This window comes from Asterias amurensis, chromosome 12, assembly GCF_032118995.1.
Source record: "Asterias amurensis chromosome 12, ASM3211899v1".
In the NCBI taxonomy this organism is placed as follows: domain Eukaryota; kingdom Metazoa; phylum Echinodermata; class Asteroidea; order Forcipulatida; family Asteriidae; genus Asterias; species Asterias amurensis.
Genome location: NC_092659.1, coordinates 15788347 through 15813393, shown reverse-complemented (window position 1 = coordinate 15813393; position 25047 = coordinate 15788347). Strand labels below are relative to the sequence as shown.

The following is a 25047-nucleotide window of genomic DNA, read 5'->3' as shown; positions in this document are numbered from 1 at the left end:
AAGGACAAACTCAATGTGCGTCCTTTTGAATCCCTCACTTGTTTTCGTTTTGTGGCGTCCTGATAAGCCCTTTTCACACTACTCTATTTCACAGGGTTGCCCCGGGGAATATAATAATAACGGCTAGTCTTTTCACATTATGACTGCTTTACTCCCAGTCTGTCCATGAAGCGAATGGACATACCCCGGGGAATGCTCTAGAGTAGGGGTATGCGGTACAACAGTTTTTTTTTAAACGTGCAGCCAAAACCTCGTGGAATAGGTTTAAGTAGGTGGGGACAGTGTGGAAGTGCACCGGGGTTACGTTGGGGTAAAACAAGTCACAGGCCTCCCCACAAGGCCACATTCCACGGGATTATGGGGTCCACTGTGATCTGCTTTTTGCGTGTAGATGTTTGGCAAGATAGTTCTTGATTGACAACGTGTTTTGAAGTGAAACCTAGTGATTTGACTTTTCATCTTCAAGTAAACCTTTGATAAATGCTTGTGTTGTCACAGGAACCCCAACATTCCTGAGCCGCAGACAGCCAGCAAGATCCACCGTCAATATCAGATCAACTTCCCGTACCAGGCTCTGGACGAGTGGCCAAAGTACGACGACGATACACAGCAGTTTCTTCACATCGGTGTCTCGCCCAGAATACGCGACTTCTACCGGCTACACAAGGTCTCCTTCTGGGAGGAGCTGGTACCGGAGATCAGCCGGGCCTTCCCCGCGGATCTCATTCCGGTACCCGGTGGGGAAACGACCCACGAGGACACACAGACTGCTGCGACCAGCTTCGAGATGCTTATAACATCAATCACACCGGCCGTGACGTCAGAGATGACGGAAAACAACGTCATCCGTGACGTCATCCCGACCACAACAATTGGAACCCCGGCACCGATGGGTAATGAAATCCCAGTGGGTCCGGTCACGCAGAACGAACCCAACTTCAAAGTGGAACTGAGTGTTGTAATAGCCGTCGGGGGATTTCTCCTGCTGCTGAACATCCTTGTACTGGGTACGATCTACTACATGAGGGACAGACGCAAGCTGGAGAGTAAACTCGCTGCTAAATATCTAGCGCAGCAGGAAGAACGGAAGCGGCAGCAGAAGATGTCCGGCGGGGCCGGGAGTCGTCTTGCCTCGGCCAACAATCACGACACGGCCTCGCCTGCACATCATGGCATCAATCATAATGTGAACAGGAACAGTGTGACCTTTGGAAATGATGGGGTCATTGAATTCCAAGTTTAATCCAGGCTGCATCTGTAGATTCAATCAACCATAATCCATTTTAAAACTCAAAGCAGATTCAGCCAGCCATTGTGTGACGTCATCAGTTGGAATATGCAGTTCCGATCAACCATCATCTCCTGTTGAATCACTAAGAAGATTAATAGCCAGCCATCGTGTGACGTCATCAGTTTGGAAGCTGCGCAACTCCTGAAGTTTTCAAGAGACAATGTAGCAACACATTAGCAACGGCAAGCAGTAGATTGGCTGGCTTAAGGACCACGTGATAAAGGCAGACCCGAAGGGAAAACAAGATCAAGTTACGGCCTATCAACCAATTGGATTGCTTCAACTGTCTTGTTAGTTTGAAATAATAGGGTTGAAAAACAACTAAAATTGAGCGGACTTACAGTGGGATTATAAAACAACCTCTGGTTTAATGCCCTGCAGCCGATTTCACGAAATGCTAGGATTGATCCTATCTAGAGTTAGGACGAGTAACTCGTCCTAACTTGGGTTTAATCTTAAGGCTTTAATGCAGGGTTTGGACTAAGTCCTAAGCATGATCTTAAGTTAGGAGGAGTTTGGTGAAATCGACGGCCGGCTCTCTATACCAACTGAACTTAGCCCTGTGCTAGCGGTCTCCTTATTTTGTCAATATCTTTATTCGAGGTGCCAGTCAGAAGCCATATAACGTTTTCTGCTGTGAAGCCAGGGATAACACCAGTGTTTTAACCGTAATAATATGCAACCCTGGAAGCGACAGTAGAAGGATCAACTTAAGGGGCGCGGATGATTGGTTCTTCAAATCCCTGGTTTTGGAACTGACAGGGTAAATTTGAAATAATTTGAAATAATTAAGAGTTGAACATTAACAAAATAAGCTTTTACATCTCTGGCATGTCAATTTAGACCATGTTCTTGAAATGAGTTTGGCGTTGGTATTTTGCATTGATCCTGAAGGACAAAATATTCGCATGGATACAGCTTAGCCAAATAAATTAGTAGACGATTATTGTTATTGACGTCTATTTGTCTTGCCTCCGATGGAGGACTTATTATGACAATAAAATAATCTCTAAAACAGATTAAAGATGTCCTAAATGATAACAATGTTCTCCCTTGCGGAAAATAATTTGTTTGTTAAAGTTAATGAACTTCCATCCGTGTGTATTGGAGTATCTCGATACATCTATACTAAAAAATAAACCAAAACAAAATAAATATATACTTTGATTGTGGTGTAAAATGGCTATAACAAAACTTAAAATAAGTGAAAACTTAAACAAGTAAGTGTCTGGTGAAATGTCAGATGTGTTCAGAAATTATCTTGAAAGTCTGTTAAAAATAATGCAACGACCACAACATTTGGGGGCACATCTCCGATGAAAATATTCTTTTTAAACTGGTCAACAATTTACAGAATCAATTTACCCAAAACGAGGCTGAAGGGGGAACAAAATTAGCCAGAGCCCCATTAAGACATCAAAATGCGTATAAACTGTTCTCGTGGCAGTCGGGGAACTAGGCGAACATTGTGACAGCATAGAAAAGTGCACATCTAGTGTTAAACAGTTTTCTCCATACGGAAACGTTATTTGGACATACTTACAGCAGGTAATATTTAATTTTGATTAGTAAATTGATTGTAATAATTTGTACATAGTTTGTAAATAAGCTCAACACTTAATAGTTTATTGTGTCAATATTGTAAGACAAAGGTAATTGTTTGTTATGGTGTTTTTTTATACCAATTGAAATATTATAAAGGTGAGTGTTGAGTGAAACTGTATCTAATGAATAATTTTTATATTTCTTGATATTCGTTGTGGAATATTAAAGAATAATAACCAATGAGGCATTCCGTATCGTCCCTATTCCTATAAAAAAAGAGGTATTTTCTTTAGAAAACAAAATACCCAACTATAAGTGTTTGTCAACCCAATATTATTATCACTGTTTTCTGTATACAAGTATAACTAATGCCGTAACGATATTTTAAGAACGGTGAGTCGTTTGGCAGTACGTAACGATTACCGTACATTTCAGTAAAGAAATCTCTATATGGACGTAAAGCAGTATTTAAAATATAAAAACCGTGTTCGTTCTCTAGTGGAACAATTATTTACGGCTGCACTAAAATACACATTTAAATAATTGTAAACAACTGATTCAAGGCAGTGGACACTATTAGTAACCACTCAAAATAATTATTAGCATAAAACCATTCTTGGTGACGAGTAATGGGGAGAGGTTGATGGTATGAAACATTGTGAGAAACGGCTCCCTCTGAAGTGACGTAGTTTTCAAGAAAGAAGTAATTTTCCACGAATTTGATTTCGAGACCTCAGATTAAGAATTTGAGGTCTTGAAATCAAGCATCTGAAAGCACACAACTTCGTGTGACAGGGGTGGTTTTTTTTTCTTTCGTCAACATTTCGGAACTTCGACGACCAATCGAGCTCAAATTTTCACAGGTTTGTTATTTTATGCATATGTTGAGATACACCAAGTGCGGAGAATGGTCTTTGACAATCACCAACACTAGTGCCCAGTGTCTTTAACGGACGTACTAAATAAACCCGAAGGTTTTACGATTGCGTTTTTGCACAGCTGTTGCTCGGTAAACCACCACTGTTTCCATTTAATTGTTTGTTTTATAATGAAGATTATCGTTGTTAGTTTTGTTATCTTTGATGATTTTTGGAACCGGAAATTTTTATCAGAACGAGTCGTCCTAATTCTAACTTTATAATCAGTGAACTTTTAGACGATATCATGATCATTCCTGCATTTGAACCTCAACCCCAACCCAAACGGTCTTGCCACATTTTGTACCACTGATTATTATAAATAATTGATGAAAAAATCTCCGGTTTATCAAGCTATGCAAAGTCATTAGTGTATGTAATCTGTACAATAAAATGCTTATAGTGTATTAAATACATTTTTGCTCGTATGTAGTATAGTTAATGTAAGTGACGCGTTGGTAGGAGTGTCGATTTGCTTACAAGTTCCCATACAGTGGCCCAATTGCATAAAGCACCCAAGCATAAACAAAATTGCTAAGCCCCCCAATAATCTTGTTTAACACAAACTGTTCACCAGCCAAAATTCCATAAAGTTTACATTGTTGTAACTGGTGCGCGCCCCACTCTTTGTTTTGTTTGCTCATCAAATAAATTGCTAAGCGATATTTTCAGCTTAACAGCTTTATGAAATTGTGGTTGGTTAGGAGTGTCGATTTGCTTACAAGTTCCCACACAGACCCCTCGTAAAGCTGGTTATAGGCCTAAGGGCCCAATATTACAAAGCCTCTAAGCATTAAAGCTTGCTAAGCCCAAAACAATCTAGCTTGACAGGAACAGGTCACCAGCCAATATTCCATAAAGTTTACGTTGTTGCAACTGGTGCGCACCACACTTATTTTTTGTTTGCTTGGCAAACAAAATTGCTAAGCAGTATTTTCAGCTTAATAGCTTTATGAAATTGGACCTTGCTAAGAGTGGGTTGGATCATGCTTAGCAGAGAGTGGGCGGGAGGTGAAATGGGAAAGGTGATCAGCTAAAATACTTAAGTAATGAGTTAGTACTGGTACCCAGTTAATTTGTGCTAAGCGAGGTTTCTCTGTTTGAAGATACTAAACTTATGCTTATTCCAATGAGCTTCAAACACGTAAACATGCTAAGCAGAAGAGGTTGCTAGCCAAGGAACTTTTTATGAATGTTCATATGGCAGGCCCTACACAAATTGTTGTTTTACTGTGCTGGGGTTATGCCCAGGTTGTCATGGTATTGGTATTGAGCCATTCTCTGACTCTTTATGCAGTAAAGAAAATAATATAGTCAAAGTCAATAAAGGCTTCGGAAGCCACAAAGAAACACAGTCATTTGTATTTTGTATTTTGTAAAATAGAGACTGATAGCACGTCTAAATATAATACAAATAACTTAGTTGGAAAATCTTGGAATTTTGGAAGAAACCTTCGGCATAATTTTGCGTATGGATGCACATTTTTTAAAATGAAGATCTGAGGTCACACTTCGAGGCTCGTGAATAACGCCAGTTTTCGTTGGTCACGCGGTTAACGGACTCCGTTAGTACAACTTAATGTTCAGTCGTGTCTAACACCATGTTTGTGTCTGTGTGCTCACATGGTTTGTGGATGCCGAAAAATGGCTTCCAATCGCCAGTTGCCGCAAAAGCTTCGGTCACAAAAAGCAATCTAGCGCCCTCTACTGTTCACAATAGCTTGGCAAATAAAGCACAACCAAAAAATGTCAAGGCCAGTCTAATCTCTATGTGTGTGCATTATGTTTTGGGTTGCCGAAAAATGGCTTCCAATCGCAAGTTGCCACAAAAGCAATCTAGCGCCCTCTACCGTTCTTAAGATCACGATTTAATTAGACTGGCGAAACTGTTGCGCCTGAAATAATTAGCTCCGACATTGCATTATTAATAAACATGTAGTATTTGACGCCGATGCATCGGCTCAATTAATATCAAAGCTGACAGCAACTCGTGTTATGTTTGACTCCCATGGGGTTCAGGGGTCGCTTAAGGTAATAATAGACTTGCAACAACAGGCCTCCCTTTGCAGGGAAGAATACCAAGACCTGATCTCGAGACGGGTTGAAGAGAAGAAAGGACTGGTTTTGATCGTCATTATGAATAAGTCCTCTTTGAAGATTGCAATAATAGTAATAATCAGCAGATATTAAGTGGGGAATTTGTCTCTCTGGGCTAATACCTTATCATCGGGCAGTCAGAACTGATGACAAAAGGAGCAACAGTGTCAACTGAAACTGAAGTTTCAACGACAAAGGAAACGAAAGAACATCAACAAGAAGCCTAATAAAACACATAGCTGTGTGCTGAGTGTTTATGTGTAGTACTTAAAAAAAAAAACCTTGTCACACGAAGTTGTGTGCGTTCAGATGCTTGATTTCAAGACCTCAAAATCTAAACCTAATCAAATTCGTGAAAGTTACTTCTTTCTCGAAAACTACTTTACTTCAGAGGGGGCCGTTTATCACAATGTTTTATACTATCAACAGCTCTCCATTGCTCGTTACCAAGTAAGTTGTTATACTAATAATTATTTTGAGTAATTACCAATAGTGTCCACTGCCTTCAATCCGTTATGTTTAAAGGAGAAAACAGGTAAAAACAATTCCGAATAGTGGCTTAATTTCAGAAGGAAATAATCAACAGACAGTTAAAACACTGTCGGCTGTAATCATAAGCAATGTGTGTTTTGAATAATACTTATTATGTTAATACCATACATCTATGCGTTGTACTAGACTGGGGGAAAACTGACGCCAATATAATTTTCAAATGCAGTGTGGTGTGTTTGTTGAAAGAATCGGCCAGACCCTCAATACTATACGCTCGAGTAAACGGATCCAAAGTAAATTCAACACGCCGAAATTTAAATCAACAAGGCACAGTTTAATTTAGGTTGACATGCAAGCAGTGTTATTGCACGAAAATTGGAAACCTGAAATACACACAGTTTCTTAAAACGCTGGACACTGTTGGTAATATTGTCAAAGACCAGTCTTCTTATATTGTATATCTCAATATATGCACAAAATGCCAAACCTGTGAAAAAAAATGAACGAAATATTGGTCGTCAAATTTGCGAGATAATAATGGAAGAAAAACACCCTTGTCACACGAAGTTGTGTGCTTTCAGATGCTTGATTTCGGGACCATAAAATCTAATTCTGAAATCTCGAAATCAAATTCAAATAAATTATTTTAGTGGAAATTACTTTTAATTCGAAAAAAAAAACCGTTCCTTTAGAGGGAGCCGTTTCTCACAATGTTTAATACAATCTACTAATATTTTGAGTAACAACCAATGCTGTCGTCCAGTGCCCTTTAATCTTTAATCCATCATTTTGCTTTAAATTCAGCTTTGAATCGACGTCGTTTTAAGATTGATGCACGAATCAACAAGGCATAATTAAATTTAGGTTGGCATGCAGGCGGTATTATTGCAAGAAGATTAAACCGAAACCCCTGATTTACAAACAGTTTCACAATTTAACATTTTGCTTTAAATTCCAGCTTTGCATCGACGACGTATTAAATTGAGTCACGAATAGCAACATAACAACAAACCGATATTAAATTTAAGACACGAATCAACAAGGCATAATTAAATTCATGTTGACTTGCACGGTTTTTGCGAGAGATTAAAAAAAAATCATATAAAACAGTTTTTTAATCTTATATTTTGCTTTAAATTTCAGCTTTTAATCTACGTTGTATTAAATTTGAAGTGCGAATAGCAACATAATAACAAAGCTATCTTAAATGTAATGCACGAATCAACAAGACATAATTAAATTCAGGTTGACATGCACGGTATTTCGAGAGATTAAAAAAAACTTATATCAATCAGTTTTTGAATCTTATATTTCGCTTTAAATTCCAGCTTTGAATCGACGTCGTATTAAATTTGACAACAAAACAATATCTTCATCTGAAGATTTGTTTAATCTAAACAAAACCCTTCACCCTTCTTTACAACACCGTCTTGCCGCGCTGTTGATAAATCCTTCCATGCTAAAAACCGATTCCTCACGCCTAGCATCCGATTAGAAGCATGGGCTGACGATCTCAAGCATCCCAAGACTGTCCCCTTGGCCAACTCGTGGTTAATATCCGATTTTTTCCAATACTTAGCCTCATAATATGACGACCGCCGACGGGAGTGAGAATTTCACCATAACAAGAACTTTCACAAGCAGTGCCCCTTCGCCTTGTAGACGGCCGAACACGACTACTAGCCTGAACATCTGAAGTCACACTTCGTAGCTCGTTTATCCTTGCGGGTAAAGACAAGGGCCCAGTCTATACCAAACTACTAGAACGGAGAGAAAGACCCTCTCTTGCCTCCCTGGGCAAGATTTTCCACTTGAGTTATTCTCAAGCGGTGCGTACGCTAATAAACTAGACGAATAAAAACCTTACTCTGTATAAACCATGCTGATGAAGTGGTTGACGTAGTGAATATGAATGTATGTATACAACGTGAGGATTGCCAGAGTTCGGTGAATGTACTGCTAACCTTCAGTGTTTGTTGTCAGATGGGTTTAACGTGTGGAGGAACAGAGCTGGGGTTTTCTTTTTGTTCAAAAAGCTGAGGAGGGACTTCACTGAGGGCCAGAGGAGGACCACCACCGGCACCTGTTTTGTTTACCTATTCTAAATAAGTGGAGCTCAATTTGGAGAAGGTGTTGATCCTGACGATCGAGCCATAAAAGGGGGGCTGCGTCGCCACCAACAGTGCCTTCAAGTGCTATGACCGATTGGTAGTTGGTGGGAGAGCACACTTTGCACACAACCGTCTGACTCGACCATGGAGAACGACCGGAAAACATCTCCACCACCAAGCTACATGGAGACACCACATGAACTCCGTGGGGGAAAGGAGCACCAGGACACGGGGATGCTTCTACCCCCGGACTCCGCTACTAAACCACCCATCAGCAGCCGCCATGAGGCGGGTAGCAGATGGACCAAGCCTTACACCTCGTGTAGCCTCTTCACCGTACTCGCCCTGATTGTCACCCTGTTTGTCGCTCTGGTGGGAGGGATGTCCGTTCTACGGATGAGGGAACTTGAGAGGAGACTAGCATGGCAGGAGCAGGAGATAGAGAATCTTGACGACAGAGTCAAGCATCTGTCGAGGATAGGAGATAATGGAGATACTTATCTGCCGGGATTAGAGGTAGGTGTAGACGTCCCTCAAGACGTCTTATGAAGATGTGTTTTTAAACTTTTCATAAAATAGAATATTGAAAATGCTTCAACGCGGAATTACGTTTAGATATTCAATTTTTGCGTTTTACCCTTTCACCGATTTGTGTAAGCACTGTATGCTCAATGCTCCCCGAGTTCTGTGGAGATAAAAAAAAAACATGCATATTACTCAAGTGGGATCCGAACCCACGACCTTTGTCCAGCTAGCGCAGTTGTCTGACCAATTATACTTCCAGATGACGACTAGGGCATACCGATCGAAACGTCGTGGAAAAAATCCCAGTAAACTTTCCAATAGCCTACTCTGTTAACACATTTATTTATCTTATGTAACCGCAAATCTTTTTTTACTCATGTTTTGCTTTGTTTTAAAGGCAGTGGACACTATTGGTAATTACTCAAAATATTTATTAGCATAAAACCTTACTTGGTAACAAGTAATTGGGAGAGTTTGGTAGTATACAACATTGTGAGAAACGGCTCCCTCTGCAGTGGAGAAGTTTTCGAGAAAGAAGTAATTTTCCACGAATTTGATTTCGAGACCTCAGATTTAGAATTTGAGGCCTCGAAATCAAGCATCTGAAAGCACACAACTTCGTGTGACAAGGGTGGTGTTTCTTTCATTAATATCTCGCAACTTTGACGACCGATTGAGCTCAAATTTGCACAGGTTTGTTATTTTATGGATATGTTGAGATACACCAAGTGAGAAGACTGGTCTTTGACAATTACCAATAGTGTACACTGTCTTTAAAAGTGCATTCTAATAATATGTTGTTTACATTTTTAATAACATGGTTAATGGGTGTATGTTGTCATTGCATTGCAAGGCGGTGTCTTTATAGAATGAAACAACACAAACAAGTTGTTGATATTAAACAAACAAATATGGGTCAGGCAGAGGAAAGCCCCTCAGTTTATCATTACAAGATCCTTCACTGCCAACTTTAAATTTAGCAAAACCAAAACCTTGTGGAACCATAATTTTATCAATTAAATGTTTTAAATGACTGAATTACAAATTCATTGTGGACATTAATTAATGTACTTAATTGAAACAACGCTACAAACACAATTGGGAGATCAAACTTGGCAGGGAAATATTTGTTTTTCAGATTTTGACTTTTAAGTAACGAGCTGAAAATTCAGATTTGTGAATTTGATAAGCACCCGGCTTGGCCTTTAATACAAAATGTCCTTGGCACAAAAAACACAGGTTTTCAGAATATTGATGAATTCCACTGCTGCATCCAACCCAACGGTGATTTCCCAAGCGCTACCCTTCGACGTAATTATCATTCGTAGATATAATTAAATCATTTTAAATGACTTCTGCCCAACCTCAAAGAAATCCCACAAGAATGGTTTGAATAGAATGAGTTTCTAACGATTATTATCAACCTATTGTATCGGTGAACAAAATAGTCCCTTTGAGCTGGAAACAGCTTAAAGGGACACGTTCCCCTGCATCGAGCGAGTTGGTCCATGAAACGCGTTTGAAACCGTTTGTTATAAAATGCATGGTGGTTAGAAAGATTTTTTGAAGTAGAATAGAATGAGCCACTCAATAATGCCTCAAATTGCATGGTGTTCCTTATTTATACGTCGCGAACTCAAACGGCACGCCATTTTGAGGAGTCAAATTTTTGACTCTACAAAATGGCCTACCGTGTCAGTTCGCAAAGTAAGAGGAAACACACGCCTTCGAGGCATAATTGGGTGGATTATTACATTCTTTTTCTAAAACACCTTTCCAACCATTGCATTTCATGACAGTTTTTATACTTTTGTTTTAACCTTGACAGCCCCTGTACAACTTGTAACTATTGTGTATGTCTAAAGGTTTAAAATAAATAAAATAAATAAATAAATAACATGTCCCTTTAAATGCATCAAGCGGAATCAACCGTTTTACGCATTGTGATGTGTCTCCCTCCACCAGAACAATTTGGAAATCCGTACCGTTCGATCGAAGGTCTATGCCCGTGTATTATCAATCTGAAGGATGTCTTTAGATTGAAATTTTTCCTCTTTTCGGTTCTTGTGATCGTCGCAAATTCAATTTGTGTCAAGGACTAAATCAGAGAAATATCTGACTTAACCCAAGTCCAAGATTGAAGACACTGAGTCAATTCTAGTCTTATACAAAATTGTGATATTAAAATAGCTGAGATGGGTTTTACATTTCTCAAGGCTTATACTGCCTCTGATTTGAACACCATGATTGAAACAAAATTCGTAAGCGTCATTCCATTTTCCACTTGAAAATAATTACAACACCATCTAATAATTATACGAACATGTCACGTAGTTTTATTTATATTTAATGTTAATGTTATGCATACCCCGTTAAAAGGGACAAAATCCTATATCAAATGTTATAAAATAAAACTGAGGAAATTTCATTTCAAAAGGTGGTAGCGTTTTTCATATAACGCCGAAAATTCGAAGCGATTATGTCCAAGCAGGAAGAATGACCCGCAATTTGAATACACTATCTGAGAAACGTATCTGGCAGTAACGATTCTCAAATTCAAATTATTATTTTTTTGTATAGGGGGGGGGGATAGTAAACGATTTATTTTCCCATAACTTCATTACCAAGATGTGTTAACTTCTAACCAAAATAAGTTGTCATTGACCCTAAGTGTAGGAGTGGTTATCAAACGTATTATTCCGTTTAAATGAGAACATAAATGATTACGGACAATTTCCAGCAATGCTGAGTATGGCTTGTTTCAACGTTGTTGTTGTGATTTTTTGTATTTTTTTTTTTTCTTTAATGGCAAATCTGCGATTGTCCTTTAGCCGTAAATCCATTCCAAACAAACTGGACTGTGTGCCAAAAATGTTCCAAGGCACTACCCCCAAGTATTTCCCACATATGGTGCCCCAAAAGGGAAACAGAGTGGGCCCCCGAAGAGCAAGTTTGGTCCCTGCAAAAAAATAGTGTAATACATTTCACGAGAACTCAATAATTATGGCAATGTTGATATTTCGTGCTGTCAGGTCAAACGAAAGCCCATTTTTAAAGGGAAGGTATACGTTCGGTCAAATCTGCACAGGTCAGTGTTATTGTATACATCTACATTTTTATAGGATTAAAACAATCGAGCGGTTTAAAAACCACAGTTTGTATACTTTGCCCTTGATAGTGTGAAACATTGTGAGACACGGCTCCCTTTCAGGCAACGTAATGAAAAAAAAAGTAATTTCTCACTCAAAATAAAAATACTTCAGAAGCCTTTTTAGGCATCTGAAAGCACACAAAGTTGTACAACCGGGTACTATAATCTTCTCTCATTATTATGTAACTTTGATGAACAACCGAGTCAAAATCACAGATTTGTTATTTAATGCATATAATGGTATACACCAAATGAACATACTACAGGTATTTGACGTCTACAAAAGGTGTCCAGTGCCTTCACCAAACCAAGTATTGTTGAAAAGCATCCTCGTGTTTGTGGTTTCCCTTACAGCGATGTGTGATAAGTGACACTTTGCCCGGTGCTTTGCGAGTCTCATATTATCGGAACAAGAAGGCTAAAATGAAAGTCATGTTTCTAAAAACCTACATTTCTGTCACAAATACAAGGATGAGTGGTATGCATTACAGTGATGACTGCATAGTAGACGTGGCTTAGTTCTGTCAGCTCGAGTTAGCAGTTTGTATAGCCATGTTACATTGTACACCGCTCTACCTGTCAATGTGATAGCTTAGGGTGATCATTCATTATCTATATTTACACATAACTATGTACTGTAGCGACTGGGAGCTGATACTGCTATGAAATACACTACACGGGCGTATTGCAGGTATATACAATACATGCATCATTGGTTTAGGGGAGAAGTATCTTCAGATTTGTGCAGACATGCCATGCAATAATTGTAACCAATCCTTGAGAAATACAAGCTAAATAGATCCGGTGTGTGAGTAACTATCCATGGAAAAATGGCAAGGGACAAACTGCACTGGGCAAGAAAAAAAAAGAGGAAAAGGTCATAATTATTTTTATACTTTTGTACAGAAAAGAAAAGTAAAGAAAAAAGAGGAAAATCAAAACCCCAAAAGAGGAAATCAGCTGAAAAGAGGAAGTCTCACATGCCTGATAGATACACAGACGTGTTATTAATCGAGGTAAAAATGAGAGTTATATACAATTACAGCCTTTTTCGTGTATAGTGTGAATCCATATTTACATGAAGACGATGAGCGTATACTGATCGAAACGTCGGGTCGTTAACCACCGGTTTCGTCAGAACCAACACTACAAACTCGCACACACTGTGTTGCAGTCACTGTGTTGACATTCCTTTGGTCTGTACACTTAAAATAGGGCAATTCGTATGATCCAAACACTGTAATCAGCACTGTGTGGACGTGTGTAAGTCCACATAGTGTTTCAAGTGCCAACATTGTGTGGACCTTTTATTTGTTCTCAGGTCCACACTTCGGGTCTCAGCGTTCAGACTTCACAGTCCAAACCAATAGGGCAGAGGAGCATTTATAATCATACTGGGCCCAATTTAATGGCTCTGCTTACCGCCGAATTCCGCGCTTACAATCACGATTGCCCGCTTACGTGCAAGCGCCGAATTTCTGCGCTAGCCTTGTAAGCGTAGAATGCCTTAGTAACGTTGAGTACGCACGCGCAGAAGCCCAAATTCGCCGCTAACCCGTGAAATACGCTTGCCGTAAGCACAGAATTCCCTGCTTCCGTAAGCGCCGATTCTGTGCTTACGGTAAGCAGAGCCATGAAATTGGGCCCTGATCATTATGTATGTCTGCGGATCATCTATAGGCGTTTTCGCATCATATCTGTACAATCTACTGCAAGCATTATTGTTCTTGCCGCAAGTCTACAAAGCGATCTAATAACAAACATAGTTTAAAGGGAAGGTATACGCATGGTACTCACTCTTGGTACTTAACATCAATGTCAATAAAAATATTAGAAAATAAATATAACTATATAAATGCACAATTGTCTGTAGAGAAAGCCATCGAGAAAGCCTCTAACTTTTTATTTTGTTTGCATAAAAACATTAGGTTAGGAGCATTCAGCAGGATTCTATAGTAGGCCTAACAAACATTTTGGGAAAACATTTAACTTCGAAAAAAAAGAATAATGTACAAGCACATCAGGAACACCGAGGCGAACCGCTTCTCTTTTCGATGAATGCAGTGATTTATTTTACGTATATTACATAACACACGGGACCAACGGCGTTACGTCCCATCCGAAGGACGAAGCATCATGGTTATGTGTCTTACTTTAAGGACACATGTGTCACGACTAGGACTCGAACCCATACTCTACTGATCAGAAACACCAGAGCCTGATGAGTCCGGTGCTCTAATCCGCTATAGGCCACGACATGCAAACAGCTCTTCGTTCTCTTCCTGAGATAAAGAAAACATCACTGGCTACTTTAGTGAAGCTGTTCCTGCTCTCATAAACCAGACAGTACCTCAACTCGCCACCAGTCCCACCAGACGCACAGCCATTACTGGAGTTTCCTTAATAAAAATGAACTTAACATCCTATGCTAAACAAGATAACTTACTTCTCGTTCTTGATCAGACATGGTTAGAGAATGGCTTGGATATAACCGCCAGTTCCAATTAATTTATATTTCCAACCACTTCTGAAAGCATTTTCAGCGTCATGTGTCAATAAGGAAGCCAATAATAAAAAAAAAAAAAGAGATGCAGGAAAGTAAAAACCTGTCTAGATCGTTCAATCCTGTCTGTATACCCTGAGTTACAACATAATCACAAACTCGTATTTTTGAAGGTTTGATCTTAATGCTCTGTATAGCTTGCATTTCTTCAAAGATATTATTATACCAAATTATTGGAATTGACTTGCTGGCATTGCATCAACCATGCCTTGTTTATATTTAAACCGTGTACAATTATATCCAGTATTGTATATGACCCCTCTTAAAGGCAGTGGACACTATTGGTAATTACTCAAAATAGTTTTTGCTACAAAGCACTCCTTGTTTTGATAGTAAAAAGAGTGTGAGAAACGGCTCCCTCTGAAGTGAAGTAGTTTTGGAGAAAGAAGTAATTTTCATCGAATTTGATTTCGAGACCTCATACTATTTAGAATTTGAGGTCTCGAAATCAAGCTTCCGAAAGCGCACCACTTCGTGTGACAAGGGTGTTTTTTCTTTCATTATTATCTCGGAACTTCGATGACCGATTGAGTTTAAATTTTCACAGGTTTGTTATTTTATGCATGTGTTGAGATACAGCAAGTGAGACGACTGGTCTTGACAACTACCAATAGTGTCCAGTGTCTTTAAAAGAATCCTGTCAAAACATTGCAGATGCATACACAACACAAGTACATTTCCTACATCCACATCACCACGCAGCGCCTATCTTGTCTATCTTGTAAGACAACTGTTGTGCCTTAGATTGATTCAATAAAATTGTTCCGTTGCATGCAGTTCGGTTGATTGCCTGTACAAAAATGTTCCTGTTTGGTATGTTATTAAGATTTGCAAATGGAGGTGCCCTTTGCCAAATTAAAATGGCGTTACCCACTCATATAGTCATATAATATGAACTTCTAGACCTGCCGTTAGTAGGCCTAACAGCCGCTCCACCTCTACTGTAAATAAGCGAAGACGCGATCAGATTATTTTGGTTACCTTTTCTCTAAAAAAAATAATAATAAACCAACCGTAATGGTCTGGGGACCGACAATAGGATTTCTTATTCCCCCAAATACCCGAGCTATAATACCGGAGAGTCATCAATTTAAAGGCGTCGGACACCATTTGTAATTACTCAACATATATGTTGGCATACAAACTTACTTGGTAACGAGCAATGGAGAGCTGTTGAACAGTATAACACATTGTGAGAAACCGCTCCCTCTGAAAACGTAGTTTACGAGAAAGAGGTAATTTCTCACTAAAAAAATACAAGACTTCAGGCCTGAAGCCTTTTATTAAGCATCTGAAAGCCAAATAATTTGTACAACAAGGGTGTTTTTTTCTGTAATTATTCTCTTACAACTTCGATGACTGATTGAGTTCAAATTTTCACAGGTTTGTTATTTTATGCATATGTTGGAATACACCAAGTGAGAATACTGGTCTTTGACAATTACTTAAGGTGTCCGTGCCTTTAACAAGTTATACAGGCGACGCAGACAGCTGGATGTAGCGCAGCGTACTTGTAATACGATTATACACGAGTGCTTACTGGGCAAAATGCAACTGTAGTTATGATGAGTTATTTTACAATAACAAGTTGCCATCATGTTAGGCCGAGGAGTAAGCGATTTATTTAAGGATTAGGGTTAACGTGGTGGATAGTTGATGCATGTTGATTCCCATGGCTGGATGGATCATGCTGTCTATACATTGCAGCGGAATTGAACTAACATTTTAATGAAATTAAACTGAGTGGAGAATGAGGCTATACACACGGTTCTCTTATTAAAACAGTAGAAAAGGATGTAGCTTGACAAAACATTGTCAAAAACGTATATTTTTATGCCTCTGAAAAAGAAGGTACGGTTTGGAAAGCTAAGGCCTTCTAACCTACTCATTGTTTTTAAATAGTTATATATTACAATTATCATAAATTTGTATAAAGGAAGCATAGGTTTAGTGATATTTGAATTAATGGTATGTTGATTGCTTGGACTTGTAGGCTTTGAGGTCATTCTGGCAATTTGGCGCTTTATAAATGTATTTTTATCAATACATTATTCAATTTGATTTCGTTAAATATAAATCTTTCAAACAAAAACCATCCAAGACGTTATTTACAAACACCAATATAATGAAGTCACATTCAAAAGCCAGTTTCAACCTCCATTTCTACAAACACAAAATAATGTTGTAATCTAAATATCATCCAACCGAAACACTTATCTAAAACCCCGAGTGGTGTTTCATTTAATGACGCGATGCAAACCCATTAACGAGAAAAGAAAGAAGGAAAAAAAAAGAAAGAAGAAAAAAAAAACTGTAATTACTGCTTTACGTTTCCTCCCATTACGACTCACCAAAAACATAATATTAATAATTACGAGATCTCTCGCGGGCATAAAAGGAGTTTCAATATCAGTCCAAGTAATATTTAATCACTTTTATGATAATAAGGGGAATATATAAATATTTTTTACCAAGCATCGCTGGGGAACCCTGAGGGCAATTAAGCTCACCAGACCGGCCAGGCAAAACCCTGACGATAGCTGTCATTAGTACAATTTAACAACACTAACGTAATGATTAATTATAATAGTTGGTTGTAATTATTATTTCACCTTGTACTTAAAAAAAAAATGGTTAAAATGCACCAAGGGAAATATAGTAGGTATGGAAAGTAGACTATGTTTTGCATTGTCTAGCAAATTTATACGTATACTTTGTGTCATCCAAATTCCATACACAGACGTTTCGCTTGTCTTTATTACCATGGTGTCATGGGCGAATTTTACTCCCAAGACATAGGCTACACGAGTATCTAATATTCTGATAAATGTATCAATACGTTAGCCACCCATATTTTGCTTCTGGACATTTTCGAGACCGCATAAGTCCTATCAAACAAATTTGTTTACCCCTAGCTATTTTTGAGACTTAATCCCACACAAACCCTCATTTTCTTTCCTGAAGACAAGTACAACAAGCTGATCAAAACGTCGGGTAAAAATGCCCTTGTTCCTTTCAAAACCACCGAAAATATATAAGGCTACCACAACAAATGCGTTTCTATATTGTTCCCCGACCCTGTAAACTTCAAAAGCCTACCAACTTCTGTATGATTCCCTGACTTATAAGCACCAAAAACATGCCGGTTTACGAGGAGGTGATCAGACTAAGTTGCTTTTGGTTTTAGTGCCAATGATTTGAATAATAGAGCGTGAAACCAGACTGTCTGCTTCTTCTCACCCAAACAGTCTTGCTTTGCTGAGATCTAGAGCAAGGAGCAATTCAAACAGCTTTATTCCACGTGCTACATCTCTTTGGAACTCCTTGCCTTGGTGCATGTTTCCTTTACAACCAATGTAGCTCCCCTATCCTGTTTTACATAAGTGGTTAAAGGATCACGTTGCCTTGGATCGGTCGAGTTGGTCTTTGAAAAGCGTCTGTAACCGTTTGTTATAAAATGCATATGGTTAGAAAGATGTTTTAAAAGTAGAATACAATTATCAACACAAATATGCCTCAAAATTGCGTGGTTTTCCTTTTACTTTGCAAACAAAAACGATCGGCCATTTATGGGAGTCCAAAATTTGACTCCATAAATGGCCGACAGTGTTAGTCGACAAGGTAAAAGGAAAACCACGCAATTTCGAGTGACACTTGTGTGGATCATTATATTGTACTTTTAAAATATCTTTCTAATCATGCAATTTATTAAAAAAAAACGGTTGCAAACGCTTTTCAAGGACCAACTCGACCGATTCAAGGCAACGTGTTCCTTTAATCTTCTTGTAGCCTCTTTCCAAGAGTGGTTTTCAGCATTGTTTAGGCGACGTTGCTTAAAATAAAATTTAAAAAACGAAACAAGATGTCCGTGACATGATCAAGTCTTACTGCCTCTGATCAGTGAGGGCTACACTATATACACCACATGTATAAACAGAGTGAGGCATCTATAATGCGGTACCCGAACCGAAATGAATTGACATTTTCGTGATGTTGCTTTCATGTTATACACAATCCCCATCTCATTCTAGCAGACATTGATTAAACACTCATGTCCGTCCCCCCTTCCTTTCCCGTTCGAAATAGACATATTGATTCAATGCCTCGACTCATTTAACCCGCAACTGCTGCAATTTACAGACCATGCTAATCATAATGCCCACCCGATGTTGGGGTTTTCTATACAGAGACCTTGCTTTGTAAAACTATCCTGTAGTTAGTGTCTATTTTATTTATATTTCCACCCCCGGCCTTCTCTTTCTAGTTTGTTTTTTTGTGTCTTTTTTTCTGCTGCAATTTACAAATCAATCATAATGCCAACCCGATGTTAAAGTATTCTACAGAGACTTTGCTTTGTGAAACTATTCTTTAGCTAGTGTCTATTTTATTTGAATTTCCCCCTTCTTTGTCTATTGTTGTCTTTCTTTCTGCTGCAATTTACAAATCATGCTAATCATTAATGCCAATCCGATGTTGGAGTTTCCTACAGAGATCTTGCTTTGTAAAACTATCCTGTAGTTATTGTCTATTTTATTTATCATTTTCTCCTTCTTCTTCCTAGTGAATTTTTTATCTTTCTGCATCTCTATAAATAATTGCGATTATGTCTCAATCTCCTTGAAACCCCCAGTTGACGCAATAAAAACAGAAAATAGAACAAAGCCGAGGCATTATCCGGCCGCCATTTTTTTCTGTTGTATAAAATGCCATCCTAAAAATAAAAAAAATCCGTTTTTTTTTTTTTCAAGGATTCCCTTATTTAAATCGATTCAGAAGAAACACAAATTTCCGTTTGAAAAACACTATGATAGTGGCAATTTTGATGTACAGAAAACAGAATATATGCGATCCGGTCTCTGTGTTGCGGTCTCAAGGGCCGGCCTCGAACTGGGTCGGTCGGTGGGTGTAAACAATCGATCCGACGGGCTAAAAGAATCGAACCGATCCCGCTCGCTGAATTCGTTGAGGGGAAAAGGCGAGATTTGACGGGCATGGCAATACTTCTCGTCTGCCATTCATACAACCTTAAAGGGAAGGTTTACGTTTAGTACAGTGTTCACAAGATTATGTCTTGAAAAAAGAACACGACACAAAATGGGTTTTCTGAATTGTGAAGTTCTGTTCATCAGGTTAGTTAAAAGTTGCCTTAAAGATACTGGACACTATTGGTAATTGTCATAGACCAGTCTTCTCACTTTGTGCACAAAATAAAAAACCTGTGAAAATTTGTGCTCAATTGGTTGTCGAAGTATCGAGAGAATAATGGAAGAAGAAAAAAAACGCTCTTGTTGCGCAAGTTGTGTGCTTTCAGATGCTTGATTTCGAGACATCAAAATGTCATTCTGAGGTCTAGGAATCAAATTCAAATAGTTTAGTGAGATATTATTTCTTTCTCAAAAACAACGTTACTTTAGAGGGAGCCTTTTTCTACAATGTTTTATACTACCAACAGCTCTATAATTATTTTGAGTAAATTGCCTCTGCCTTTAAAGGGAAGAATATACGTTTGGCAATCAGTCTTGAAATTGTTGGCGTATAAACCTTAATTGGTTAGAAGCCTTAGGCATCTTTAGATGATATTTAGCGTTTTGAGAAACATTTTACTTCGAAATTAATGTGGTTATGTTTATGTTTTTATGCCCAACTGAGAAGCGTTACTGTCCGTAATGTTTCTCAGATTGTGTATTCATATTTTTGATTATTTCTCATGCGTGCATATTATTCGCGGTATTTTAAAAATGCGACCTTTATTTGAAAAGACATTTTGCACACGTCGTATTATTTACATCGACATTTATGGACTATAACACAATCGAACGGTTAAAACAAAACAAAATGTATACTAATTTGCCTTCAATTGCATAAATATAACATAGTATGTTATTGAAGAGCAAATCTGTTTTTCACTCTCATCCAAAATGTTATCAAATTATTAAGAATTATAGGACCTTTTAGTGAAAAATTATGGGAACGGATTAAGCCAAATTTGCACAGGTTTGTTATTTCATCATGGTAAGCTCAAAACAAAACATGAACATTATGCCATCGTCTATTTTGTCAGCTCAACCAGTTCCGTGTAATACCTTAAATTTATCGTACCTTCCAAATTGTCTTTAAAATGCACTCCCTAGCAAACCCATGCAGCGCTCTCTCCCTGTACACAAACTCAATTCGTGTCGCACTTACCCGGTTTTTTTTATTGCAAAGGATCGTGTTACAGGCCCTTGCCATGTACACCCCGTTTTTAATTTTGGAAAAAAAAAATCGATGAAGCTAACACATGAAAAGCCTGAACGGGGGAGGTATGAGAAGACTAGACCCGCAAACAGAGCTCATGATTCGGGAGGGGGAGCGATGGAATGATTGAGTGCACGAATAGTAAAAAAGAAAAGAAAAAAAAAAGGAATAAAAAGTGAATGATAAAAAACTCGACCTCATCGAAGGGTAACCGGCGAACTCATTTTCAGAGAGGGGTTAATCGCTCGAATGAAGGGGAGAAAATCCATAAATAACAGATGAGGATATGATATATAAACATGGGAGCATCGGGGTTTTTGTTGGGCTAGCTGTATATTTTTGAAAGAAATTTTTTTTCCCGGTATTTTCATCACAGACTGGCGAGGCTGGTCGTGTTACCTTTGCCTTCCGTGTAGCAGTTGCCTGATTAGTTAGGAATCGTGTATCTACATGCTATTTTTTGTTGACTTTAATATCCACGTGTGATGGGTCTGTGATTAAAACCTAATTTGACAGGTGTTGGATTTGACGACCTGAGCAAAGCCCCAAAAAATATTTCCAAAAATTGTCATGTCCTCGAGGTGCGTATGTTGACTAGTAAAATAAGAATCTTTCCCCGGCAACGAATGAAATTCGAAACACTTGATGTTGTTAGCTCAGACGGACTTGGGCGGAATAACGAGTGTTGCAACTTGAGATATTAGTAAACAAAGTGTGAGAAGTATTTCGTACTTTATTTATTAAAAAAAAAAGATATTCAGTGAGTAATTAGACACAAGTAATCGATAGATGGTGTTTTAAGGTAAAATCAGAATAATTAATCATCACCCTTGAGGTACTTTTGTTAGAAGAGGTCAACTCACAAGGACACGGACGGCCACTTTAAGGTGAGGGCTACACTTAACTTGTTTGGGCTATCGACCCAATCAACAGCCACGAGGGGCACGTTGCCGCATATTATATAAAGGGCTGAATCAGGGTTACCCCCTTCACAGTCCGTATGCATGTAGGCTTGGGTATCATCCACTGGGAGCTTGACTGGTAGTGCAGAATGCACTACCTTCCCAATATTAAAGGAACATTACAGGTTTGGTTATGCTAGCCAAAATGTTGCTGGCGGTGTAAGCACTTTATGTAGTCCACCATAAACGTAAACTGACGAACCTGTAGAAGTTCGAGATCGTTCGGCCATCTGGGTCATGAGAGAATAGTGAAAAAAAAAACGATTACAAATTTTGCATTGTAATTTTGTAAAACAGTGATCTTCACGATTTTTGTTTCTTACCAATTCTGTAACTTTCCTTTAAGTGTTCCCAATAATATTCAATATACAAACGGAGTGAACATGTCACACAACCTTACATCAACTCGGTATTATGCATCAATTTTAGGGGACGAAATTGGCAGCCAAAGCAAGAACACCGAGAAGTGCATTCAGGGTCGGGAGGGGGGGGGGAATAACATTGATTCAGAATTTACATTCGCTTTATAAATCAACAACGAGATTAGAATGAGTTGAAATTTCTCACACATTCTGAAAAATCTATGCTCCGCGGCAGTATAGAATGAACAGTTAAACAAGTTCAGAACATATTACTGCATGCACAAGCAAAAGTACACATGGTGTTACGGCAAATCAACATTGATACTTCACCATACATTACGACATTCTAATGCTTTAGAGTGTAATAATTAACAACATGATTGTCGCTGATGGAGAGTTGTTTTTGCTATTTTGAAAGTTCAAGTTCAAGTTTGGCATGAGGTGAATGTTTCAAGCACGTGCAGGGTAAGCCTATCTTGCAAACTCGTGTTAATACTTTGGATTATGGATTCCAAGCCCGAAATAATTTTGTTTTCCTCCGAAATATTATTTTGTAACCAATTCAAGACATTACTTTGTTCCCTTGAAATCATGTTGTTCCCTCACAGTATTCTATTGTTTACTCGAGAGAAAAAAAATGTATCGATCGTGAAAAACCTGTAATTTTGAGGAAACGGAATGAACTATTTCGTTGGCACGTTGGTGTATTGTTTCGTTTGAATGGTATATATTTTTTTGAAACTATTCCGTTCTCACAAAATAAAATAGTTTTACTCATGCAAATTTATGTCATTCAAACCGAGGCTGGGAGGGAATAATAGTCTGGTTCCTAAGTTATGAGAATCCTTGTACATGTTCTTCATTGCACTCATCGGGGACATGGCAATGGTTATTGGCAACACAATGAAGGTAAAAACTGCCATTGCAACGAGATGTGTCACTTCGCGATATCGCCTGCACTTTATAAAGTGGCATTTTCGAGAGACCCTTACTGAATGAAGTTGGTTTGTTTGGAGTTCAAATCTGACAGCCGGTGCATAGACGATCCTAAATTTGCCACGAGCAGTGAGTTGTCCAGTAGAATACACAATCCAAGGTTTCATTGTCATCGAATCCATTGAATAGAGGGATAGGGATGGGCGGGGCCTGGTGTGAGAAGGGGTATGGGTTGGGGGGTAGTGACCAGAGTGTTCACGTCAGACGAAGTACGCGCCCAAGAGCACTTGATGTGTATCTCCATCAACAGAACCAGACATGACACTTACGTGGGAAACAGCCACAACGGACTGTATATTATTTAATTTCTCACAGGTCCAATAATATTCATTTAGGTTTTACCTTTATTAAACACCGATGTGTGTTTAGCACTGTATACTTGGTACTTTCCCGAATTCTGTGAAAAATCAAAGGCTTGTTACTCACATAGCTCAGGAATGTACTGAGTAACACACATCCGTGTATATGGGTAAAACCTAAATGATTATTCTAAATGAATACTCTTTATCCACGTACAAATTTAACATTAGGTCCTATAATAGTGTAGTCACAATATAAACAGCTTCCGCTAGGTGGAGTATTGGAGTTGTTTTGATGAAATTTTCAAAAATCAGTTCGTCGTTAAAACGTTGATATCACTGTTTGTATGATTTGGAGTGGAACAATGGAAATTGACTGGAGCGGGATTTGAACCAACGACCTCTGGGCTAACTGAGCTATCTAGCCCTATGTTAACGGCCTTTCTATTTGTGTCAATGTCTTTATTCGGTGCCAGTCAGAAGCCATGTAACTATTAACTCATTCGAGCCAGGGATCACACCAAAGTTTATGATACGACCTGGGAAGTGACGTCAGTCATTGGGATTACCTTATAAGAAAACGGTTTATATTACTTCGTATTAATATGTAAATTTGTTGTGAGCTTTGATGATTTAGAAAGAGAACAGATAAAAAATCAATCAACAAAATATCAACGGGAAAAATAACATAGCACTGTTTTGGAAGAACAAATTAGTGCGATGTAGATCAACAAGTTGCCTATTATAGTGAAAAAGCATTGAGTTTATCAAACTGTGTATTCCTGTGAATAGGGATCATTCTTTCTGCTCGGATAATCGCAGCTCTGGATTTTCAACGATATCTTAACACAGCGGCAACCTTTATAAATGAAATTCTACATTAAAACAATCGAACGGGTCCAAACAAACAAAGGTATACTTATATTATAAAGGTATACTTTGCAATTAATTTTATATAACGCATGATGGATTTTCTCAGAACGCCCTTTCTGCTTTAAGATCAACGCAACAAATTTCTCATGGAATTTAATCCCTGAAGTCAATCGAGAGAAACGAAAAGTATCGCCAAAATCGAAAACCGAAAGCCCAACAATTTTACCAATTGTTGCGGGCGATTTGATTATGATTCATATTATTAGTACAGGCGATTATCCCATCAGGCCCCTTCGTCAAGTCAACCATGAAATTATAATGATATTTTGACAACTTTGTTTTTATATCTGGCATCATTTTTGGTAAATAAACCACTGGCAACACTTATAAAACAGGGGGAAACAGTAACCGACAAAAAGTGCTTGCATTCTCGCCCCATTATTATCAAACAAAGTTTGTCTAAATTGTGTACAACCTGGTGTGACCTAGGGCGTTGTTCTTATATACAGGTGGCTAGCCCATGGGTTCAATTATATCATGATTAAGGTTGTAATCACGTAGTCCGAAGCCGAACAAAACCCCGGCTTGCAACTGTTCAATGTGCCTCTCGTTTTGTCACCTCTTAA

General features: G+C 38.5%; 2 protein-coding genes across 2 annotated transcripts in view; both read left to right on the top strand.

Moving 5' to 3' along the window:
* The window catches only part of LOC139945504 (neuroligin-3-like), a 61364-nt gene extending 56305 nt beyond the window's left edge, over positions 1 to 5059 (top strand). The window contains exon 9 of the mRNA XM_071942873.1: positions 499 to 5059. Coding sequence (XP_071798974.1) covers positions 499 to 1243 — 745 coding nt within the window. The 3' untranslated portion in view covers positions 1244 to 5059. The remainder of the gene's footprint in view (positions 1 to 498) is intronic.
* A 3185-nt stretch (positions 5060 to 8244) lies between these two features.
* The window catches only part of LOC139945540 (uncharacterized), a 38432-nt gene continuing 21629 nt past the window's right edge, over positions 8245 to 25047 (top strand). The window contains exon 1 of the mRNA XM_071942925.1: positions 8245 to 8969. Coding sequence (XP_071799026.1) covers positions 8598 to 8969 — 372 coding nt within the window. The 5' untranslated portion in view covers positions 8245 to 8597. The remainder of the gene's footprint in view (positions 8970 to 25047) is intronic.